Below are 23,837 nucleotides of genomic sequence, written 5' to 3'. Positions count from 1 at the left end.
CAGGGATTTGCTGAGCAAAGCACATCCCTCTCACTGCAAGGGTTAACAGCGAGCATAAAGCTCATTACAGCTTCAGTGGCAAAACGTTTCAGAGCAACGGTACGAAAACATGGGATAGATGTTACTCAACAAAAGATCACCACAAGCTAAAAATTGTAAATATCTGCGCTTTTTAAATTGCTGAATAAGCACCAGACATGATTAAGAGTCGAGGAGAGTTGCCAAGATTTAGCATCTTTAGAAAATCATGCCAAAAGTAGCTGGAAATCAGCAGTTCGGTCATGTCATTTGAAAAAGCAGGTCAGAGCTTTTGCAAATAATTTGCATTAGTTACATAAACGGCAGAATCAAGTGCATAATAATGGTTCCTCCCCATATATATTAATACATTTTTTATGTAAAGCAATGACAATTAACAACACAAAGTGCAGGCAATATTGACCTGATGACGGGAAAAGACAAGGGGAAACACCAATACAAGCCAATCTTCTCTGAGTTTACACAAAAGGGAAATTCTGGGTTTTTTTATCTGAAGACAAAGCCCATCTACCAACAAAGTTCATTTATCAGAAGGCAGCACTGTAACCTGACTGTGCCTCAGTCTGCTTACACCGCTGCCTGGAGAACTTCCCACAACTCTGAAATCATCCAGATTAGCAAAGGTACAGGAGGAAGACAGAGGCTGACCTGTCACTAGCAAAACACCCCTCAAACCCCTGCATTATGAAAACTGAGTTGGCGATTCCATTCTGTGAACTGAAGTGCTGCTGGATAAACTGACCCTTCCAAAAAGCTGGGAACAGGTCAGCTCCTGTTGCAACAAGCACCTGGCCTCTTACTCATCCTGTCAGCAGGTAAATGAAAGAGGAACCATTGTGCTCCCCTGGGGGGGTGAACATGAAGCAAAGAGTTTACCTTTTACAGAGCGTGTATTCCTCGCTGCTGGTGACGCCCCTGGGAGGGGGGCGGAAGTGCCAACCATCCTGTGACCCTGCCGCGACACAACCGAGGTTATTTCACAATTCTCACCTTGCCACTCAGACAGCAGCTGCTCAGGGATCCACGTCTCTAAGCACCAACCCAAGGAACACCTGAACACGAGCGAAATTACCCCTCCCAAAGCGATTTATAATCCGTGACAAACTCATTTTTAGAGCAAAAGTCACGAAGGTGAATTTCGAGCCATCTGCTGAATTGAGCAGGCTCTGATACAGCCCCCTGGTCAATAAACAGAAACTTCTGCCTTCAAATTATTCTGAGATAATTCTACCTCATTGGGGCTCAACCACAACAGTCGAGCTCCTTTTTGCTTTTTGCCTGCAATGCAGCGCTGAGCATTCAGCAGGATCCAAGTCTTCTCACTAGGAAATTATGGAGCTTTAAAATTGAGTTACATACCTTCCTCTAAATCTTCTACATGATATCCTGATGGTACTTTACCAGCTGCCTACAATTATATAAAAAGCCCACAGTTATAAAGGAACACAATTTCATCAACAAGAATTGCTGTCAAAATGGGGTTTAGAACAACTATTAAAAAATATCAATCACAAGTTGAAATTACTTCCAGTCACAAACCCTGCTGGTAACAGGGATCCTGATAATAACAGGAATTCTAAGTCAACTGGTTAGAATAAACTTTTAAGAGATTTTTTACAAGAACAAATTCCACCCTGCAATCAACTTAACGCGGACTGCAGTGAATTTCTAAAACATCAAAAATTAAACTGCATTGATAAGTCTTTCAGCTTTCAATCTACATCAAAGTAAAAACTCAAATAAATAACTAAGCATAATGACAAAAACGAGAGGGGACAATCAGCAGACAGGAGAGTTTGGCCTCCAGTGCAAAAAAAAAAAAAAAAGGAAAAAAGTTGACTGAGAAGATATTTATATTGTTTAAAAATTTCTGAAATTATTACTTCAGACTAATTTCCAACATAGAAAAGCGCGACAGATAAACAAATAAATAAACACTGCAGATCTAAATGCTTGGAATTCTTTTTACTTGCTACTTCAGGAATCAACAACCTATTAGCATCATTTTTTTATTTTCTCATACATCCTGCAAGACTGTGATGAAAAGTTCCTGAAGAGCTTGGTGGGTAAAGAGCAACACACCAGCAGAAACAGTAATTTTTGAACGAGTCCATTCCCAGTGAGCCTGCATCTCCTGGGACACGTGGAAAGCAGCCCTCCTCATTGTTTTCCCAATAATATCCTCATTATTACCTCTGTTTCAGCAAGAAGTGTTTTCAGTCGCGTGAGATCTTTAGTTACCATCCCGTTCTGGGGGCAGAAAGAATATTAATTATTGAACACATAAACCTTCATTATGTGCATTAAACCACAGCAACCAAGTTCATTTCCTCCTCAAGGCCAGGAGAAGGAAAAATGAGTTCGACTTACAACACCAATTCTAAATGACACTAAAAAAACTGAGCAAACATTGTGGTAAAAAAGTGAATTCTACACTGGCCAAAATCAGCACTAGACTTACAGCAAGTATCAATACAGGACAGTTCAGGAAAGCACCACATTAAGAAGAACTTGAGGAGAAAATATACCACGGTTACTGCAACACTTCAGCTCTGAAGAATTAATATAACAATCTTTCACTGCTGTTGCAGTTCTTTTTAAGGATTTACTTTACAAATCACTAATTTCTGCAGCTCCATAACTCTTCCTGCTCTCATGCAGACTCTGTAATTTTTGGAGTTTTCCCTCCAAAGCAAAGATTAGCCATGTGACTAACTGCATAGTCAAGTACAGCTAAGTAAAAATCTTTCAAAACTGAATTTATGTTAAATACATAGGTATTTGTAACAATTTCCCACTCTTGTAAGTCAAAACTTTGATTAAAGGAACTCGGACCTGTGGGGTTTATTTCAATAATCTCTTGCAGAAATTTAATTAAGTGCTACTCCATTTGTTAGACTTCTCCACATTCTGACTGTGCTACTGAGCAGGAGAAATTACTCTTTGCTGAAAACTTACACACTTAACAATCCTCACACTCAGGCTCTTTCCAAAATGATTTTTCACTTTTTCACCAGAAGGCTGAAAAATGAACTTGCTGAGCTTAAGTGTGTTAGAGTAAAAAAATGTTACCAAGAATCATTCTCTTAAGCCACTGGGGAGGAAGCTGGATGGATTCCAACTCTTCAATAAATTCATTCCAAAACTTTGTTTCACTTCTTTCAGACAATGGCACAGTCAGTAAATCCGCTGCTGATTTTAATATTCCTACTGAAAACAACTGTGTCTAACAACTTAAAGCTTGTAAAAACCTCTCAACCCCAGCTTTGGGATGACACTCTGGAACTCTATACAAAGGTACCTTTATTTGCACAACAACAGCTCAAAACAAGGGCACTCCACATCCCCTGCAATAAGACTATTTTACTAATTTTTCCTGAAGGCAAGTTTCCTTCAGCCTCACCAAGAATTTTTCAGTGAAACATTTTTTCATTAAAAAACAGCTAAACAAAGGGGAAAAAAAAAAAAAAAAAAAAAACTTTCTTTATGTAAAAATAGCCAGTGGCCGGGGTGGGGGGAAGGGAATTCAGGATACAGAGCAGACAGACAAACAGAACTCTCAAAAACAACCCAGTGATTCAGTTAAGCACCAAGATACAGGGTCCAGTCTCAAGGTGAGAGGTTCTCCTGCACGCTCCTGGCGTCACACATCCCCCTCAATCTGACCAAGCCATGACCATGTTTCTGGGTGTTTCAAAACCAGCAGATCATGCTGATGAACTGCCTACTTAATCCAGATTACAGAAATTAAAAGGACACTGCTCTTTAGAGATTTATATATGTCCCTAATTTTGCAATATAAGTAGTCACATAAAAGTCCAAAGTTACTTACATGTCTGGGGTTAAAAGCATCTTTACAAGTTTCAACAGTTCAAGGGTAAAATAGAAGCTTTGAACTCAAACCTTTATCTTTATCTCGAAATGCAAAGCTTTCTTTCGTTTCCTGAAAAGCTTTTTATGCTGTTTTACAACTTAGCAGTTATTTAAAAGTCCAATCAATATTTTTTCTGCTTTAATGTACAGAAGTCCTGAACTCCGTACAAAATGGGGTCAAGTAAAATTTAGAATAAGCGAGATTTGTATTATTCTCGTCAATTGCACAAATATGTTTTACATTCCCTGAGGATTCAGGGCCAACAATGAAAAAAAATTTCAAAGTTACAACTCTGAAACACTGGTTATGCAACGACCTGGCATCCTGATGATATATACGTGTGCCCATATATTTATCTTTTCCACACAAATCGTTTTGGTTGCAACCTGCCAGTGAAACGTAGGCCGGAAGTTTGTTACTAAACAGATTTTTTTTTTAAAAGGAGGAAATGCATTTAAACCATGTAGATGGCAGCAAACCCACTTACCAGTGATTCCCCCATCAGTGATTTGGAAAGAACATTAGACACAATTTGCAGCTTCCCTTTGAGATGCATGCAGCAGAGCACTGCCCGGAGAGATCCATCGCCCTTGGCCAGCCCCTCTCCCAGCACTGCAACACAAACCAGCCACAATTACCTTCAGCACACCAGCCATTTAAGTCAAATATACAGTTTTTCTTCCCCCTTAACAAGAAAACAAAGTCTGAAGCTCAGGTCAGATCCGCTGCTTGTTGGATGTAAATTAAGTATCATGTGCTGTTGTCTAACATTAACTCGAAGCTTGTCTCCCACCAGCTAATAAACGCTGCACATGAGCTCAAAAAAGGCTGTCATGTTTACATGCTAAAATAGACATAAATTACATACGGGAAGGGTAAATTCGAATATGTGACACAGACACAAAGGACCTCCTCTCACAGAAAGGGTAAAAAAGAAATAGCAACCAACAACCTCTCAGTAACACAAACATGCTCAGGAAGATCCATTCATGCTCACAAAACACATGCCCTGTCGTTTCCAAAAATAGCCAACCTCCTCGTGGGCAATTCCTGCTCCTCTAAAAGGGCTTTTATTCACTTATGCTGCAGTGTGGCATATAGGAAGGATTGTCTGAGCCCAGAAATTTACAGGCTCCCTGTAACAGAAAACTTTCTGAATGCTTCCTAGCACAGGCTCAGCAGCAAGCAGTGCCAAACAGACACTTTCTGAACACTTCCAGCAGGGCCAGGGTTTATTTCACGATACAGACGTGCTTCAGACAAGCTGCAACAACACTTAATCACACGTATTACCTGTCCAGAAAACGAAATGCCAGAGTGACTAAAAAGCTTAGCAAGCTAAGCGTGTGAATTGAAAAGAAGGCTGGACAGTTGTTTAAAATTAAGGAATTATAAAATAACTGTTATTGCAGGCGACATCAACATCTGTGTTTATACTGCTACTCGTGCAGATGAAAACAGCCCCTCTTAGCGCTAAGAGGAATTTCACATTCACCACAACGTCAGGATTACGTTTTAGAGTAATAAATCAAAACTCCTCACTCAACGGACGTTCACTTCGTTAACAGAAATTGCATGAAAGACTCAACAAATAAACAGTCCCACAAAACATTTAAATAAAAGCAACTAGCCGTCTCTTAAAGCTGCAACGGTAATTAAATCCGTTTTTATAAAGTGCCACAAAGATCAGTCTGAATTCTCCACTCTGATAGTACAGACTACATCGCCAAAAATAGAACTTACTTCCTAAATCAGAAGCAGAAGCACCAAAAATAGCTTTAACGTGTCTGACAGTTTGCTATTTTAATCTCAAAGATTAAATCTCCAATTATTATATTTCATATCACTATCTGCATAGTATCACCCAGCTAAAACATACAGCTGAACATAAAAAGTTGCAACACATTAACTACTCTCTCTTCAGAAAGATTTGTGGAATAATTGAACAGATTTTAAGTTATCATCATTCCCTGTAACACTGCAAGCAGCATACTATAAAGAACATGTATTTCTCCAGCTATTCCAGAGTACACTGATCATTCAGGTTCAAATAAAACCACCATAGCTGTGCAACATGTCAAATCTTGTAAAAAGGCAGAACAGCAGCTTGAATAAAGCTTTGCCCATTATAAAAAGCCTGTGAGTTTCAAGTAGTCCATGCTGAGGTTGTTTCTTCCCAACAATAATTCCAACATAAAACCAAAACTAAGACCTTCTGGGATCATAAATGCAAATACTTTAAATGTCAGGTGCTGGGCTACAATTGATAACCAGACATTGGAGAACCACGACCAAATCATTCATTCATATAGTCGTAAAAATATGGTAGGTGTGTGTATATATATATATAAACACACATACACAACATTTTTATATACATACATAAATATGGCATTAGTAACTTCAAAAATGTCCTCGGTTTTAGATCTGGAAAATAATATCTGCAGAATATGCTGGCATGAATGAAGTAAATTAACATTAATCTGGACGCTGTTTCTTTGTTAACTAATACATGTTTAAAGGCTGTTTTTTTCTGCTTAATTTCAAAAAAGAAGCTAGAGATCAAGGGTCTTATTGCACCTACTTCTATGCCTGCCCAGTGAGAGATGACAAGCAGTTACCACGACAGTTCCTTTGAGACACTGATAACTGACACACACACCGAGAAAAAGTTCCATGGATGAAAGTCACCCCTGTCCCCTCTGACAAACCCATCAGAGCTCACTGATGGGAACACTGCTCATTAAAAACAGCATTCTCCCTCCTACCTCCTTTCTCCATCATTCAGCTTTCCAAATGTCTCTCGCTTTTATTTGCCATCATGAAAGACAACTCTGAAGTTAGAATATTACACCCCCTAGAGCATACATCAATAAGGTGAAAGAATTATTTTAAAAATTTTAGACTTTTTCAAGAATGGTACTGATTAGACAACAATCAGACTTTTTTAAGGTATTAAACTTTAATCTTACACCTATGGAAAGCAATTTATTTTTTAGTCAATTTTTATGGACCTTTACAAGCAGGCTGCAGAGCCCCACAAATTCTCCAAACTATGACTTGACTATCAATGAAGACAAACACATTAAAAAAAACCCAAAACAAAACAATATAAAATCTACAAATCTAGAAAGGAACAATTTAGATTATCATTGTTAGCACAGGAATGTCAGAAGAGTAGATCACGGACTGCGTAACAAAACTGTGACCTGAAAAAATTTTCCTTTAACATTCAGGAGCAGTTAAAGAATTAAAACCAAAAGGTGGGATCTACCCACTTCTTCTTTCTAAATCTAACTGATAAACTCTGTTTCAGCACTCTCCAAACTCAGTGAGCTCTCAGTGACTTCTGAATAATTTGCATTATAGATGAACAACAAAGGATTAGGAAAGATAGTTAATTCCTTCAAAAATACCCAAACTGAACAAGGCAGTGACACACAAAAGGCTTAACTTCAACGTGACACAGGCACATTTGGAAACTTTAACCAATGTGCATCATCTTGATTTTCTCTGAACAAAGTCCCAAATGCAAACCAAAATATCCACCACATCCCTGGGAAGAAAGGTGGAACAACTGCCTGGTTTTGTGTCTTCATCTTTGTGAGAATCCTGACATTATCAACTCTTCCTACATTTGTGCACTAAAATAACTATTAGCCAAATAGCACCACTGAGCCAAAGACATGCATTTGAGTCCTGGTACTTGAGTAAGAGGTGAAAAATAGTGAGATCTCTCTTTAAGGAGGAAAAAAAAAGAAAAAAGAAAAAAAAATTAAAAAAAGGGGGGAGGAAAAAAAAAAAAGCAGAAAAAGTATTATAAAGCAGATACATAATTTTAAATAGGAAAAAAACATTGTTAGCAAACTAACAAATCTGGGCATCAGTTTTAAAAATTCAGACAACTGACTGCAATTCATAACACTATGTAAGAAAAAAAGAAATAAGCATACCATGCCTACAGTCTTCATCTGCTTGCCCATACTTTTTCTGAAAGGTAAAACATGAAAAGTTTAAAAATAGCATTATTCCAGTTAGAATAAACAACTACATGCTTGAATTACTAGTTTTTTAAAACTTTTTAGAAACCATTACCTTGTCTTTTCCTGGGTGGAACATGTAAAGAACACAAGTCACATGTCAGTTATAATATAATTAATTCTTAGAATGCTGACTTTTTTCTCAAATTCTCAGTTAATTCTTAAAATGGTGACTTTTTCTCAAATTCTCAGCACGTGGACATTTTAAAAGAGGAGCCTGAATGGGCAAAGGTGTGTGTGTTATATGTCTGTGGGTGGCTCACAACACCTAGGAAAAAATATAAAACTTCACTTTCAAGACACTGTTTTTTAATCTTGCACTAATATAGCTGTTGAAATTCTAAGATATGCACATTATTTTATTCTGTCTTTTCAGCAGTGATTTTAAAGGTTGTTTTGTTTAGTAAAACAAGAAGGAAAATTTGGATTGTTTTCCTCTTTTAAGACTCTACGGATCCATATAATTCAAGTCTTTAATAGGAAGGTTTTAATCTCCAGTATTTTTCCAAAGTCCCTGCAGACCCCCTGCAATGATACCACATCCAGATAGGTGCCTCAGAGGCTTTTCAAAGAAATGTATTAAATAATCCAAGCACCAATCTGCATATTGGCTCAGGGAAATAATTTTGAGAGGTCAAGTCTGTGGGAACACAACTTTTATTAGAAAAACCAACCTCACGTGTTTGTGAATCTCTTCCCCTGAAGAGCCATAACATAGGTCACGTCTTCATTTAAGAGGTTTCCCGATTCTCATTTTGCACAATGAATAGTCCAATCCAGCTATTTATTTGAAGAATGTTTAAAAACACTCCCTTAATTAGATGGGCAAGATTCGTCTTAAAGTTGCCCAGCAAGGTCTTGTGACTTGGCCAAACTTTTTCCACCTGGGATGAAACTGCTCCTACTCAATACATGAAGATTTGGAGTGGCCAAATATAAATCTGGAATAGCATTTCAGAAAGATAAGAAAAAGCAGGCTGCAGGTTTATTCTTAAGCATTGAAATGTCCTTTCCTTTAAGAAACTGTAGTTCTGATGCTTTAAAGGAAGGACACAACTTTGGCAATGGGGTCACCTGTAATTCAGGGTTATGCCTCTCACTTTGCATCTACAAACTTTTATAAGGCTCATTTTCACCTTTCCATTGCATCAAATATTTGTCAGAGTCTAAAATTACATCTTTCACCAGATATGCTCTAGCCCAGCCCTGGAAAGCTGGGATTAAGCATTAAAAGACTAATTTGAGGCCTACACAAATGGAGCTAAAGCAGGTATGAACCAGCCACCTAGATTCTGGCATTTCTTAACTTTGTTCCTTGAGTGTTTTTATTTGCGGAAACTTTAATTTCATGCTCTTAAAAGATAACGTAATTTGGTATGTAATTCAGCATATGTACCCTAAACCCAGCTATTTTGCCTTCCTGGAATATATATTTTAAACGTTTAAGGTATTTTTTTCCTTGTTTGTGTAGAAAACTGTGATGGAGACTCAAACCAAGAGGTTCCAATCCTGAAAAGTAAACGGATCAGGGAGAGCTACAAGACAGAAGCCTCACAGATGCTATAGCAAGAGGGATTCTGTGGGCAGAGCAACATGCCAAAAATTCCGAGTCGCATTTAAATCTTGACAATACAAGATATTTGACTTTTCTTTCCAGTTCACTAGATACTATAAAGAGTCACACTCACAAGTTGTAAAAAAGAAGCAATTCTATACAGAAGAGTCTCGATTTTGATGCGGTCGAGTTCTGCCTGGCAGGGCTCCGGGAGGTGAGCTGGGGGGTACTGGCTGAGGGAAAGGAGAGCCTCTGTGCAATGCTTCACTGCCACTTCATAATCCTGCTGCTTAAGGGATTCACATGCTTGTTCACATGCCTTCTCTGGTCTTCTGTCTGCCATGACTCAGGGACAGAAATCCTAGAGCGGGGGCAGAGGGGACGATAAAACGTTGGTTAGCTGTGGAATGGCACTGACAACTTGCCAACCAACTTCCATTCCCACCTCAAGGTGCTGTATCACATCCCCCTCGTGCTATGCCAGTCACATTTCCTCAACCAAGCTTCTCACTGACTGATTTCCTCCCAGGCTTTTCTCCATCGCTCCCAGCTCTCTGTTTTGATTCTAATTCAAGAAGGTACTTAAAGCCCACGACTGATTTTAAGAATGCAAGTAGGGGTTTCAAATGCTAAAGTCAGCATGGATTTAAGCAGAGGCTTTTGGGTCTTCAATGGCAACACAACCTTTGCTTTGGAAGGAACACAACTCATCCCCTAAGTGCTGTCTCTGAGCCTGCAGACACGTATTCCACAGCACCTTCTCTCCCAAGCACTTCTCACCTACACTCGGGAGGAGGAGATGCTTTGGGTGAAGCACAAGGACAGGGAAGGACAGGAAAGACCAGGGAGTCATCAGCAAACCAACCCCTTGTCTCTTCCTTCTGCTGGTTTAGCTACATTTATGGCTGAGAAAGTCAAGATATCCCTGCCACACCAGCACCTTTGTGCAGAACTTCTTCAATAATTTAAAGTAAATATTTGGGAGAAGATTGAGACAGTTATTAAAAAAAATCTATCCACAGACAGACATTATCTGCCAATAAACTAAGACAAATGGTTATCCATATCTGAACCACCAAGAGAAGAGCAAAGCACTTCCATAATCTCCGTCCACATTCTCCCTTAATTGACATATTTAAATGCATGATACACACCCCTAGAGACACTGTATATTAAAGCTGACTTCACAAAAATGGGTTCTGATAACTGAAAGAGGAAAAATCTTAAGAGTTCTCATTTTTGCTTTTAGCAAGCAGCATATTGCCAATATTTGTGATTAGAGATCAACTATTACAACTGCCTCAAATAATGACTTTTAGTCCTCTTTACAAATTCACTGTTAAAAGCTTTCTTTATACTTAGTATTTTCAATCAAAGGTAAAGTAACTTCAAAATTTAAAGTCAAATAAATGCATTTTCCTCAAATGAAAAAATAATCCATTATCCCACTTTTCCCATTAACACATGCCTAAGCCAACATTCAGAAGAAATGTAAACAAGCCTTTTCATATACTGTACAACATAGTGTCCTATATGTTCCCTTCTATTCTTAAATTTCCATTCAGTATCAAAATAATTACATAAAGGAATATCGATTTTTCAAGACTTAAACCAGTTTTCCTTTTACAACACTAATATAAAATTTTTTCATATACAACAAAAAAATCTTCTCTATAATGAAGGAACATAAGCACGAATATTTTGCAGTTATCCTGGCGTCCCTCTTTCTTAATAACAGCCTTACAAAATATTACCTCGTTCATCTAGATCTTTCTTTTTCTGCTAAAAATAAGTTGGCATTTTCAAACAATAGGAACAGGCAAGTAGGTTTTGCATTTCCATACATATGAGTAAATTCATTCATGAGGTAATTCTATTAAGGATTCTGCTGGATCACTTAAGCACATATTTTCAATTACATAAATGTTAGGTATTCTTAAGCTGTGTATGCAAGGATCTTTTCTAGATACATCTAAAAACTGCACTGGTTTCCACTGCACTACCGTTTCAGGCCACTGTGTATTTCACAAATCTAGGATCTGCTTCCACAGTGACACAACAGTTAATTGATGTTTTTCTCATGTACATTCTGTTTTCCTCCTAAGGGACTGAAAATAGAGGACTCCATGAACTCTGCTGTACTTTTGATTTCCTCACTTCCTGGCTGACATATAACCAAAATTCCTTTGACCAAAAGGCTGAGCAGAGCTTCTGTGTGTTTATTCCCCAAGAGCTGATTAAACACAGATCCCATCCTAAGCGACCTGGCCAGCACAGCTGACACATTTGAAAGCCCTTCTCCAATGAAGCACCACGTAAAAGACAAAGATGTTCCTTATCAACTGCCTTATGCCGGCTGGTTGGAGAAACACAGAACTCAGCTGTTTCAAAAGCTGGATTTTACACACCCAGCAGTGCCCACACAATTTCTTTGGTCAATTTGTAGACTCCAGAGCACTTCAGAGGACATAACTGACCCTGAGCAAAATCCTGTGAATTAAGTGGAAGCAAGAGCAGTAAGGACCAAGCTGTTGGACAACTGGCTAAACTGAGTCACACCAATGATATTTCAGAGTGTAAAAAATCCACCAAAATCACAGTGCACGCGACACACTGATAGATAAGGAGTGTATTACACTGCAGTGTAATTTGTTTAGAGAAAAATCAAATTATAACAAACAAAACCAGTATGTGGACAACATATGGAAAATTATGCACTCAGGCTCTCAGATTTCACATCAGCCCCTCCTAGTCATACATGCAGATTCAAACATGCACATTTATTAGTTATTTGTGCCATCTACTTCAGACTCCAACCCAGGTGGTCTAGACTGTTCCTTGGAGACACCTGACTTTTCCTGCTGACTTCAGAAACCTTTTCTCCTAGTTTTGGTACCCTAAATCAGCAACTGAGACTTGTGAACGTGAATTACAATCACCATTTCTTAAAATCTAGTCTGCTGAAGTACCTGACTTACCTGCATTTAAAATCATTCAGAGCAGTTCCTAAGTGCCAGCAGGACCAGGAACATGATTGCTCCTCTCTGCTGGTGCCTCACCTCAAGTCCAGTGTCCAATTCTGGGCTCCTCCTTTCCAGAAGGGCATTAAGCCCAAAGAGGGCAACAGAGCTGGGGAAGGGGCTGGAGCAGCAGTGTGAGGAGCAGCTGAGGGAGCTGTTGGGGTTCAGCCAGGAGAAAAGAAGGCTCAGGGGGGATCTTCTCAACCCCTACAACTGTCTGAAAGCAGGTTATGGCCGGGGGGAGTCGGGCTCCGCTCCCTGGGAACGAGTGACAGGACAAGTGGAAATGGCCTCAAGCTGCACCAAGAGAGGTTTAGGTTGGATATGAGGAAAAATTTCTTCACTGGAAGAGTGGCTAAGCATTGGGATGGGCTATCCAGGGAGGTGATGGAATCACCAGCCCTAGAAGTGCTCAAAATACAAGTGCACTTCACAATACAGTTTAGTTGGCACCAGTGGTACATGGTCAAAGGCTGGACTCAATGTTCGAGGTCTTTTCCAAACTTAAAGTATTCATGGAATCATTAACAGCCAAGGAGCAAAGGTACTTGTTAAAAGAAATTTATTTTCAGTTCTACAGATCTTTAATTTCAAGATTTCAGGCATAAAACTGGAATTTCTACATTCACTCTAAGAGAAGAATTTATTTCAGATTATAACTGAAAGCTCAAGTCACAAAGTCTGTGGTATATTCCCAACGCTCTTAGCAAAACTCAGCAAATTACTTATGAGCTTCACTTCTGCCTGCAAAGCTGAAATTAAAATACTAACATTTAATGGAACAAACATCAGGATTATTCATTTTCTCAAGGAGACCTGGAAAACCACATGCCAAAAGAGTTCTAAATTCAATTCTGGGAAATAATTTATCATCTAGTGAAGTTTAATACATCTTCAAAATATTGAATAACCAGTAAAGAGGCATATTCCCACTATCTAAAGTTGCATATCTAAAATAGGTGGGCATACCTAAGAAATTAATGTAAATATATAATCTGGCATCAGACTTGGTACCTCAAAAAAACTCCTGCCCTTAAGTAGAAGAGAACTTACTGAACTTGCATTTCATTGAAAGCCAAGTTGCACTCAGCTGATCCTCCACAAAATGCTATTTTAAAGACCTGGTTAGTTCCAACTGGTGTATCTTAAACCATGGTGGCTTTTACAACTAACCGTGGCTTTTTTTTTTTTCCCCCTTACAACTAATGATTTTCAGGCTCAATATTCCTAATGAGTATTCCACCTTCTTGCCAAAGGGGTTTTGTAAGCAAACATGAAAAGAGTAACTAAAATCCAATCTCCAAATAAAGCTGCAGATTTCCCCTCCAGAGCTGCAGAGGGGGCTGGGAAAGGCAGAAGGGACAGCTTGAGGAGGAAGAGTGATAAACAACGTGATCCACAGTCATTTATTTCCAAGTAAACACGACGCCTGCTTGGTGCACAGGAGGCTCTGAAGAACTACTCCACAGTCTGATGAGTCCAACTTCAAATTAAAATCGATGTAGGAGGAGAGAACATCATGAACTAAAATTCCAGTGATTCGCAGCAGTTTAACTCATAACTGTGTACTCCATGCTCCTCATCTTTCTGACGTGTTTCATGGAATCAAAGGGTCCATACACTAAGGTAATCAGTTAAAGCATGTGACAGTTCCTCAAAAATTTTCAAACAGATGCTTTTTCAATTCACTGTAAAGCATCTAGCCAGATAACTCTCGCTGTACTTCATAAACAAACAGATTAGAGGGCACAATGCTGTTCCTATTAATGTTACTGGCAAAATTCCCAATGTCTGCCAAGACAGAAGGATCAGATCCAAGGTCTCGCATGCCAAGCTGACAAACAGTAGACAAGTCAGTAAATATTTGCATATTTTAACCAAACATTAACATCTCTTGTAAAGATTTATGCTAAAGCAATGATGTTCAACTTGCAGTCCTACAGTGAGACTGGTAGGGATTTACTGTCAATTGAATTTACTTCAAGAGCCACATCCTGGGAATCGCAGAATGAAGCAAATGAATGAGACCCATTGCCATGGGGAACATGCAGGGGAAGAGCCTCTCCAGCTGCCTCCCATTACAATCCATAACCCTTCAAACAGTTCTGCTGAGGGAAATAAGCACCAAATCTTCCTTGCCAAGGCCATTCAGCCGTGTCCTCCTGCTAGCAGCTCGCTGTCCTGCGGGAAAGGAAAGCAGGAGATGGATTTGCCCTTCCACTGCCTATTGCGGTCAAGCTGGCACAGGCTCCGAGAGAGAGCAGGGCAGGAATTCCACTCATCCTGCCCCTCTCTACAGAAATGCAAGCACTCTGTTTCCCAGTCCTCTGGGATTTTGCAGCCCATCTCACAGACTGGAAAGGCTGGCCACCATACTGCAGAGAAGTTTTAAACATGTAATAAATTCAGGCAATACTCAGAAAAGACAGCTGGTTTATCAGAACTTCCCAGCAATTCCTTTTAAGAGCAAGAAGAGACCTACTAGATTTATTTACGAGGCTGGTCGCTCTGTCCTTCCTCAGTAACTTCTGAGCTTCAAGTCAATTGGAACTGAATTTCCCAAAAGTCTGAAAGGTCTTGAAGATGCTGCAGGTTTCATGAAAAATGTGTAACAAGACAGATAACAGACCCAGGGAAAGGTTAAGTTATAACTCAGCCTCTTATTGATACCAAGACATCAGTTACCCCATCAATTACTGCCACGTGCTGCCATTTACCATCAAGAGCTGTAGCAAAGTGTCACTCACCAGTGAAAGAAAAGTCTTATCTATTTTTCTTGCCCATAACAGTCAATGCCATAGGCTGCATCCATCAGTTTAACTGCTCCAGGATCCATCCAACAGTCTCCAGGTTTCACTAAAGCAGAGTTTCCAAACTTTTTAGACTACAGACCCAAGCAGTACACATCCCATCCCTTTCTCCAAGTTGTTACTGGTAAACTGAGATGTAAGCAATTCACACATCAAAAATTCGTTATTTCCATCATATATCCAAGTAATATCTGGGAATTCACAAAGCTGGTATGGCTACAATCTCTGTGATTAATAGTTTCCCTCTCACTCAAAATTATCAAGAAAAAAGTGACAAGATACTTTCGTTTATAGAGGCATGGAAAGATCCAGGGTTTAATCTGAATTAATATATTGAATATGACACAATAAAAAAGTTAGCTACTGTAAACGTGCCAACATTACAGTTAGAAATCATGGGCCACTGGAATTCAACTATCAAAACTCTGTAAACAAACTGCATTTGTCAGCCCACACACAAAAATAGGGAATAGTACATCTGTCCACTCTTGAATCATATTATAGAGTTGCTCTGGCATCTCCTGGGATCCCATCTTAAGGCATGCCTGCACCTCCATGTGTCAATTGGTTTTGTATTATAACCAAATACCACTAAAGTACCTTTAGATCAGTAAAATAAAATTAAATATCCATTTATTTTCCTTACCTATTGTGGTAAAATAAGCCAATCTTTGCCTTGAGTCAAAAAAATTAAATAAAAACCCAAACCTCCTTTACTCAAGCCTCCAGTATGGAATAAAATAGAGCTGCACAAAATCCAGAAACAACTTACAGAGACACACAGGGAAAAAAAATGCACTTTCCTAGTGTCACGATACACACATCATAAATAATCCCAGTCTAAAAAATCATTTAATAAAATGAGAGTGGATAACGACAGTGCACTGTGCCAACATAACAGACAGGAAAAGGATGGTGCACCTTTCACACAAAGGGTGCAAGAAAGAATTATATGAAAGGTGCTTTTGGCTTTTTTTCTTTCTTTCAAGAAAAATATAACAGCAGAGATCTCATGCACTCATTTATTGCAATTATGGCTGAAGTCCGTAAGAGCAGTTAAGGAGTTCTCAGAAATGCACTGCACACCTTACAGAACAAATACAAAAGCCTCCACCCTTGAGAGAGGACAATCTAATCAGTTTTCTGAAGTAACTGAATTACTTTGGCTAATGTTGTACAACTCCAGGCAAAATGACCCTACTTTCAATTCCAAAAATGATGTTAAATCTGAAATGGAGCATACAGAATGAGGCAGGCGCATTTCAAGGTTTTATTCTATAGCCTAACAGCAACGAGAATCCTGCTCCAAGGCCTCTCAGGAACATGATATGCCTGTCTGGGGAAGGGAAAAAGGGGAAAGAAGAGGTTCATGATGCCCCTGACCACTAAATGCTTAGCCTATCCTTCCACACTGAAAAATCAGAGACAGCACCATAAATGAGGAGAGCAAGTGATCTCTGGCCACGTAAATGAGGCTTTGAGTCAGATCCTGTAAACTTGAAGTATAGAATAAACACAACCACGTTTACTGAAAAAGGAGCAAGAGCCTGGGTGCTTTATCACTCATGTAACGACAGAGGCAACTGAGATTAAGAGCAAATGCCTTCTGCTTCTGGATCCTCTGCAGGCTTTAAACCACTTTACATACATCACAGATAGTAACAAGTTACATTTTTTTGCATGCCAGTTATGACTTCAGTACTGACTACTAAGTGATTATTAACACTTTATTGCCTTAACTAATCTCTTTTATTTTCCTTTTGGAAACAGCAGCAAAAGGACAATCTGTGCAGCCAGCAGCAGCAACACTCAGACATGGACAGACCGGCTATCTTTGGCTCAAAATCTGGAAATAACTCCTGGCCTCAGCACTTGCAACCACCCCATCCACCACATCCCTAATACCTTCACATCCTGCCTTTAAAAAGATCCTTTTTCACACAGCTGTCAGAAAACATCACCTGTCCTGATGAAACTAAGCAAAATACCTGGCAAGCCAAAGCACTGCATCGAGGTGACATGTGCTGCTGCAGTCTGAAAGCCATTCACAGCCAAGAGATACAAGGTTCCTATTTAAACAAAGCAAATATATACACACATATTGCATTCATTAACTTCACAGAACAAATACTGGGTTGTAAAGTTCGATACTCTGAGGTTGTGTGAGGACAAAAGCATCTGTACAAGCTTATGCTGGCCTCCTGTGTGCCTGCACTATTATGATATTGCCTTGAACTGTGTTAGTCTCAGAGCACACTTTCCAAGGGCTACCTGGTGAAATGAGTGGGCAGAAGGGAGGCTGCTGCTTAATGGACATCCAGTAAAACACTTCAGCACAGGGCTTGAGGCCTTATTTACTGCATGCTACTCAAATCTTATTCAAAAGACAGCATCTGAATGTTTGCATTAACTTTTCAATAATGCCTACAACACTGCGACCAACCACTTCACAAGAATTAAGAAAATGTCTTTATCATTCTGACAATATTCCCATTTTACAGAGAATTAAGATAAGAACACACAAGGCAGAAGTTTCTATAAACTTCTTAAATTCACATTAAGAGATGTAGAGGTGATTTTTCCCCATTATGCTCTGCCTGTACTGTACAGCCCTTTTGACCAAGGCAGAGTACCTGGTGTCTGCAGAGTGACTTAGGAGTATCCAGCATTTCTCTACATCACAACATGGGAAAATTCATTACAAATACAGAAAACGAAGTGTAGCAATGATGGGGCTTAAGTAGGATTTGCCTTCTCCTTTTCTGCTATTCCCTACTCCATTTCAGAAACACTTTCTAATTTATGCAGATAGCTAAACTGTATTCCAACAAACAACTGTATTAGTATTATAAAATAAAGCATATGTACCCACACTGCACAGCCTTCCTTCCATTTCTTTCAAATACTAATATTTTTCAACCACTTTCTCCTCATTCAACCACCCCCATCTCTCCATTTATTGAACGTAATTCTGCAAAAATCTGCATTTTGCACCTTCTGTTTAAATCCAGTCGCTGCTTCCTCTGTGCTGCAGGAAGGTAAAGCTGGGAGGAACGAGGAACCTGGTATCAGGAGAACAGAAAGGGAATTTTCTGTGCTCTCATTTTTACCCAAAATCACACCAGGGAGGAATGCAGGAGCCCCAGCCTTCAAATGACAGAGAAATCCTGTTTAGCTGAGGCTGAAGCATATTCACCGCAGGGATTATCTTTTACATTTGTACTTAATGCTGATTTGACCAACGCTGAGAAAATTTTCACAAGGTTGATTACAAGTACATCCTTGGCAGAAACATTATACAATAACACATCTCAACTTTTCACAAAGCAGCACTATAGGGCATTAGATAAATTCTTTTCTAATTTATCACGAACACAAGAAAATATTTCGCCCCATTTCTAGAAAAGGTGGAATCATGTTGGCAGAGCCTTTCTCTCCTTGACAGCACCCAAAAAGTTAGACTGTGAAAGACACCTACCATGGGAAATTTCAACCCAAATAATTAAAATCTGGCAAGCAATAACCAAGTGAAATGAGGAATATGTCATAGTAAGCATCAGGTAACATAATAATAGGTGGTGCTTCTGCCCCACCTAAAGTTTTTGGCTCCTTCATAGAAAATCTTTACGTAAACAATCTTTCATAATAACTGGTTAACAGGAATTTGTACTCCATATACCTCTATGTTCACACAAATTTTTGAGAATAGACTTTCTCACACTTACCCAAGATGAGGGCATTTTAACTGAAATATTGTCCCATGGTTACCATCTTACCCCCATAACAACATCACCAATTACTTACTTTAAAAAAATGCTTCAGAAAAGTAATTTAATCTTTGCTTCTCTTAATGAAATTTGCCAGAGAAAAACAAAGGGAAGAATCAGCACTGCACGACCAGCCAGCTCTCCACGGAGCAGCCCTAACCTGCAGGACTGAACAATACCCATATTCTAAAAAGCTGGTTTAAACATCATCATCCCCAGCTTTCCAAACCATGCCTTACTTTTGTCAGAACCTCTCTCCTCAACACTTGAGTAAAGGAACACGGCCTTGTTCCTGTCTTTGCACTAGTGTTTAGTAACAATTTTGACCAAAAAATGAACACTACTCATCTTAAGGACCTACCCAGTCCTGAAATTCCCAGTATTATTCTCCACTGAGTCATGAGGCAGTGCCAGAAGTCCTCCCTGAGAAATGTCTGCTCTATGATACAGTCACATCTGTGCCGATGTGACTAAACATGTGTCACATCATTTTCAAAATGCCAAGTGCCAAACTGGGCTCCCAAGGAATGCCAAGGGGAGTCAGAGATTCCCAAGCATCATTTCAACACAGGGCACCTATCACTAAGTTTACAAGTATATTTCAGAAGTTTAAATGCAAAAACACATCACAAGGTTTTCCAGTGCTCACTGAACCTGCCACTCATGCAGCACTGTCTGCAGAGAGCACTTGACCATAGTTCATTTGCCAGATTCACCAATTTAATCAGTCTCAGAGACAGAAACAAAATCAGCAGCTCCTAACTCTAAGTGTCATGTTCAATTCACAGCTTCATCTAATACAGCTGTATTTGGATTTCGGAAATAAAAGTGTTTTTAAACTAGAAAATTATTTATCACAGCACATTCCCATTCCAAAAACCACATGCAAACTCTTCTCCACCCCCGGCAGCTCAGCAGCTCCAAAGCTCAGTAGTTCAATCCACATTTTCTCTTCTTAACAGGATATTGTAGCAATGCTGAAACAGTCTTCCCCCAAATGTCAAACTTTCACACAAGAAGTTTCTCCACTCCTGACATGACCTGATACTGCAAGGCAACACCCCCCTGGGAGCAGATCTAGCTGAAAAGCACAGCTTTGATCCCCAGGGCAAGTGCAGATGCTACAGGTATCTATCACAGTTTTACAGGTGGATAAATGGGGAAAAAATAAAAGCCCCAAGTTTCATTTGCTGCTTGAGATGCAAAATACGAATCACTCTTTCAATCTGTTCAAAAGGCAAAAGCTTGTAAAAAATCTTCATGCTGAATATCAGGTGCATTGCACCGGCCACAAACCGAGCACAGGAATCAGCCAGAACATTGTGGCACAAAACAGGAAAAATTTCTTTCAATATACCTCAGCCTTCGCTGCAGCTTCATAATGAAGTTTAATTTATTATAGTAGTGAATAATACTGTGACTGAAGTTTTTTTTACGCATTTACACAGTGCTTAGCACAAAAGGGTCCTACCGTAACAGATTTAATAACACAATCATGCCACCCACAGATCCTCCAAACACATCTTTCCCCAAACCATGCCTATTATGTAACTGTACACGGTATTTTTGTGCACAGTTTTGAAAGTTCAAAGCAGCATCTAACCCCTCCACCTCTAAAACTGCTATCTTTGTTGTAAATAACCTTTGAAATTCATTCTTACATGATCATGCTTCAAACAGTTCAGCATAATATAGCTAAGCCTAGTTTGGGGAGTTGTCTTGTAACTCTGTATTTTAATTGCATTAACTTTTCTGCATATGGATAATGCTTTTATAAAGTCCCTGTTCCTTCAGATCCCTGACTACGGTAGTACCAACAGGTTCAATTCTTAGTCTCTTTCAAGGATACAGATTCCCAAGTTCTCCCCTCAGAGCAAACCCTACGAGCAACACCACAAGGTGTATCCAGATCACATTTCCCAATAGAACTCGCCCTCCTCATGCCTTTTGAAATGAACATTAGTGATTCAGTCACGTATTTGAAACCCCACTCAAAGAACTGCATCAGCAGGAATGAGCAACGATCCTGCTGTGGTTAACGGCGGAATCCTGACAAAACTTGGGAAGCAGAGGAGCGGCGTCTAGCCCAGCCAAACAAATATAAACAAAGCTACAGCCAAGTAATATCAGTCAGTTCAAACGACAAAACAAATGTCCTGCACCATTCCAAACGTGTGAGTGTCTCAAGATACGGCCAGAGCAGAGCTACCTCAAAACCATTCGCACAAACAGCTATAATCAAAAACATCACTGGAATAAAAGACCCACAGCACTGTGTTAGCACAGATCCCAAAGTATGCAAAAAACTTTCCCCTTAATGACCTCCCCATGTAGATAATGAGAGAAATCCAACAAATTCTGGCTCTCAAGATAGCAGAGGAGTAGATGCAAGGCAGCTATCCTGGCTGGTCCAACACTGTTTGGGAATCCCAGCTGAGGAGGAATTTAGTTGAGACCCATGAAGGAACATTACTTGGGAACAGAGGCCAACTGTCCATCCCCGTCGTCCCAAAAACACCCCAGGATAAAATGAAATTTTCACTTAAACAAAATAGAGATTACCTTACATTAAGTGAAAAGATACAGAGGGGAGAAGTGTTATTTTACATGCTGCCAAACCCACTAGGCTTTTCATTTGTGGCATTCTCCATTTATGATGTCCACAAAGATTTGTTACCTTCTTGGTTTGCTGAACCACTAAACATTTTCCAGCAAATTAAACACTTGTGCCGCATTACTAACAACCAAGATTCTCAAAAACAGCTCATGTTACAGATTTCCCTCTTGCCAGTGGGGTCTGAAGGGCTATGAAAGACCTTTTAAGCATATTTAAGCACCGTAATTTTTAGTGTTTTGATGAATACAGTATTTTTGCTATATATAACTATGGGGGGAAAAAACCCAGACCGTGAAATTCACAGACTGAAAGATCATTTCTAAGTAACACTTACCCTAACTACCATAAAACCAGCTCAGACGAGTCCACACAGCGCTCACATTTCCATCCTTCACTTCCTGCCGCTGCAATATTCAAAATTTCATACCAAGCACAAACCTACTGTTATTTTTCTTCCAATATTTCATCATTACAGCTCCAAGAATCACTAGCCTTGCTACTGCTTACAAACAGGAGCATGAAACTTATTTCCCCAAACCACACATAAGCCAAAGATTCAACGCATTCACCTCAGACACATCATTCCTCATGCAAGTGATATTTCCCAGGACTAAGAGCAACAAATGCCAAAACAGCTCCCAGTCACATCTCCAAAACATATCTCTACATAACATCACCCACAAAACTTCTTGCCACCAGCTCAGCAGTGCTGTGTATCCACTGCTTCTTGGAAAACCTGTGTAGTTCAGAGCTATTAATTCTAAATTACCTTCCTGCTACAATTCAAGCCTTCTAACATCCAACAAGGATTCCATTCCACTCAGAAAATCTGCTAGTTTGTACTCGTTTGGAAGTAGGATAGGCCAGTCACCACTCAAACTTTGTAGTCACAAAATGGAACCATTTAAGGAGGATAAAGGATTGAAATCTATCATTTCTTATCTGGCTTTCCTGTAAGAAGGCTGTAATTTGGTATTATGGAGGACTCTGAGAAAAGACTGGATAAATAACCAGTCCATTTCTAATTTACAACAAAGAATTTGCATATAAAATTACAGAGGAATATTTGGGTATTACGTTATAGCCCCATTAAGTATCCCTTAACTTCAACTGGCAGTGCAATAGAAATGCACCAGAAAAACAAATTCTCACCCACGGGTAATTACAATCTCCCTGCTTAAATTCCCAATCCCTTCTTTTCCTACAGTAATATTCACTTTTCTGTGTTTCTCAGACATAAGTGATTGCTTCTGTTGGAAGGCTCACGCTGTAAACATTCGTGTGAAGAGAAAAGCTCAGTAAGCAAGACTCCTTTGGAATAAGGAACCTGAGTCACATATCAGTGTCACCATAATGAAATCCCCAGAACCTGGCCTGTTCCTGTGGAGCAGCCTCTGACCTTGCAGACTCCTAATTTCCCTCTCTATGAAGTTTAGTTATTTTCTCCCACCAGAAAACATTTTGGGAAAACAGATGTTTATTTTCCCAGTCAGTATCTCCAAAAGACCAAGCACTCATTCAGATTTTTCTTTTTTTTAATTCCATAACAATGCTACGTGGAAACTTTTGAAAAACCAGTCCCTTTTAAAACATTCTCTCTTCCTTGTTGGAAAAGAATGGCAATCATAGAAGTCTGCACTAAGGGAAGGAAGAAATCCAGCATATGAAGTACCATGTCTTTAAATATATGTCATTGATACATATAAACACAAGTGCTGCCTTGCTGCCAAAGGCCACGGAACAGATAGCAAGATAAACAAGAATGAAAAAGGAAGGTCTTGTTTGTTCTGAAAATCTAACTCATAATCCTTCCATTTATGGAGGAGAAAAATACATGTACCATATAGAGAAAATGAGATTTTGTCAGAGCACCTCAGCGAAAAGAAGTGAGAAAGGATTCAACAGCTGCAATACGAGCAGGAGGGAGGCCTGGGATTACAAAATTTGGACTTTCCCCCCCCATGATGAGCCACTGGCAGCACGGCACAGAGAGGAACACTGGGGATCTGCTTCCTTCCAGGAAGAAAGCTTCAGCGCTGCCAGGAGAAACGTCAGGAGGGACTGAGGCTCGCTGGGATTCTTGGCCTACTGATCCCCCAGGCAGGGGAATTCCAG

At 39.5% G+C, this 23,837-nt stretch overlaps 1 protein-coding gene across 2 annotated transcripts in view; it reads right to left on the bottom strand.

The window, feature by feature from the left end:
* Positions 1-23,837, bottom strand: part of HELZ (helicase with zinc finger) — an 84,652-nt gene that overhangs the window by 57,700 nt on the left and 3,115 nt on the right. For both annotated transcript variants that reach the window (XM_040081386.2, XM_040081387.2), the window contains exons 2-7: positions 9,642-9,869; positions 7,867-7,903; positions 4,401-4,525; positions 2,233-2,289; positions 1,399-1,447; positions 916-991 (exon numbers count right to left, since the gene is read on the bottom strand). In XM_040081386.2, the coding sequence (XP_039937320.1) occupies positions 916-991; positions 1,399-1,447; positions 2,233-2,289; positions 4,401-4,525; positions 7,867-7,903; positions 9,642-9,851 (554 nt within the window). In that variant the 5' untranslated portion in view covers positions 9,852-9,869. The remainder of the gene's footprint in view (positions 1-915; positions 992-1,398; positions 1,448-2,232; positions 2,290-4,400; positions 4,526-7,866; positions 7,904-9,641; positions 9,870-23,837) is intronic.

This window comes from Hirundo rustica, chromosome 18, assembly GCF_015227805.2.
Source record: "Hirundo rustica isolate bHirRus1 chromosome 18, bHirRus1.pri.v3, whole genome shotgun sequence".
NCBI lineage: Eukaryota > Metazoa > Chordata > Aves > Passeriformes > Hirundinidae > Hirundo > Hirundo rustica.
Note: the sequence above shows the minus strand (reverse complement) of the source record. Positions and strands in the feature narration are given on the sequence as shown.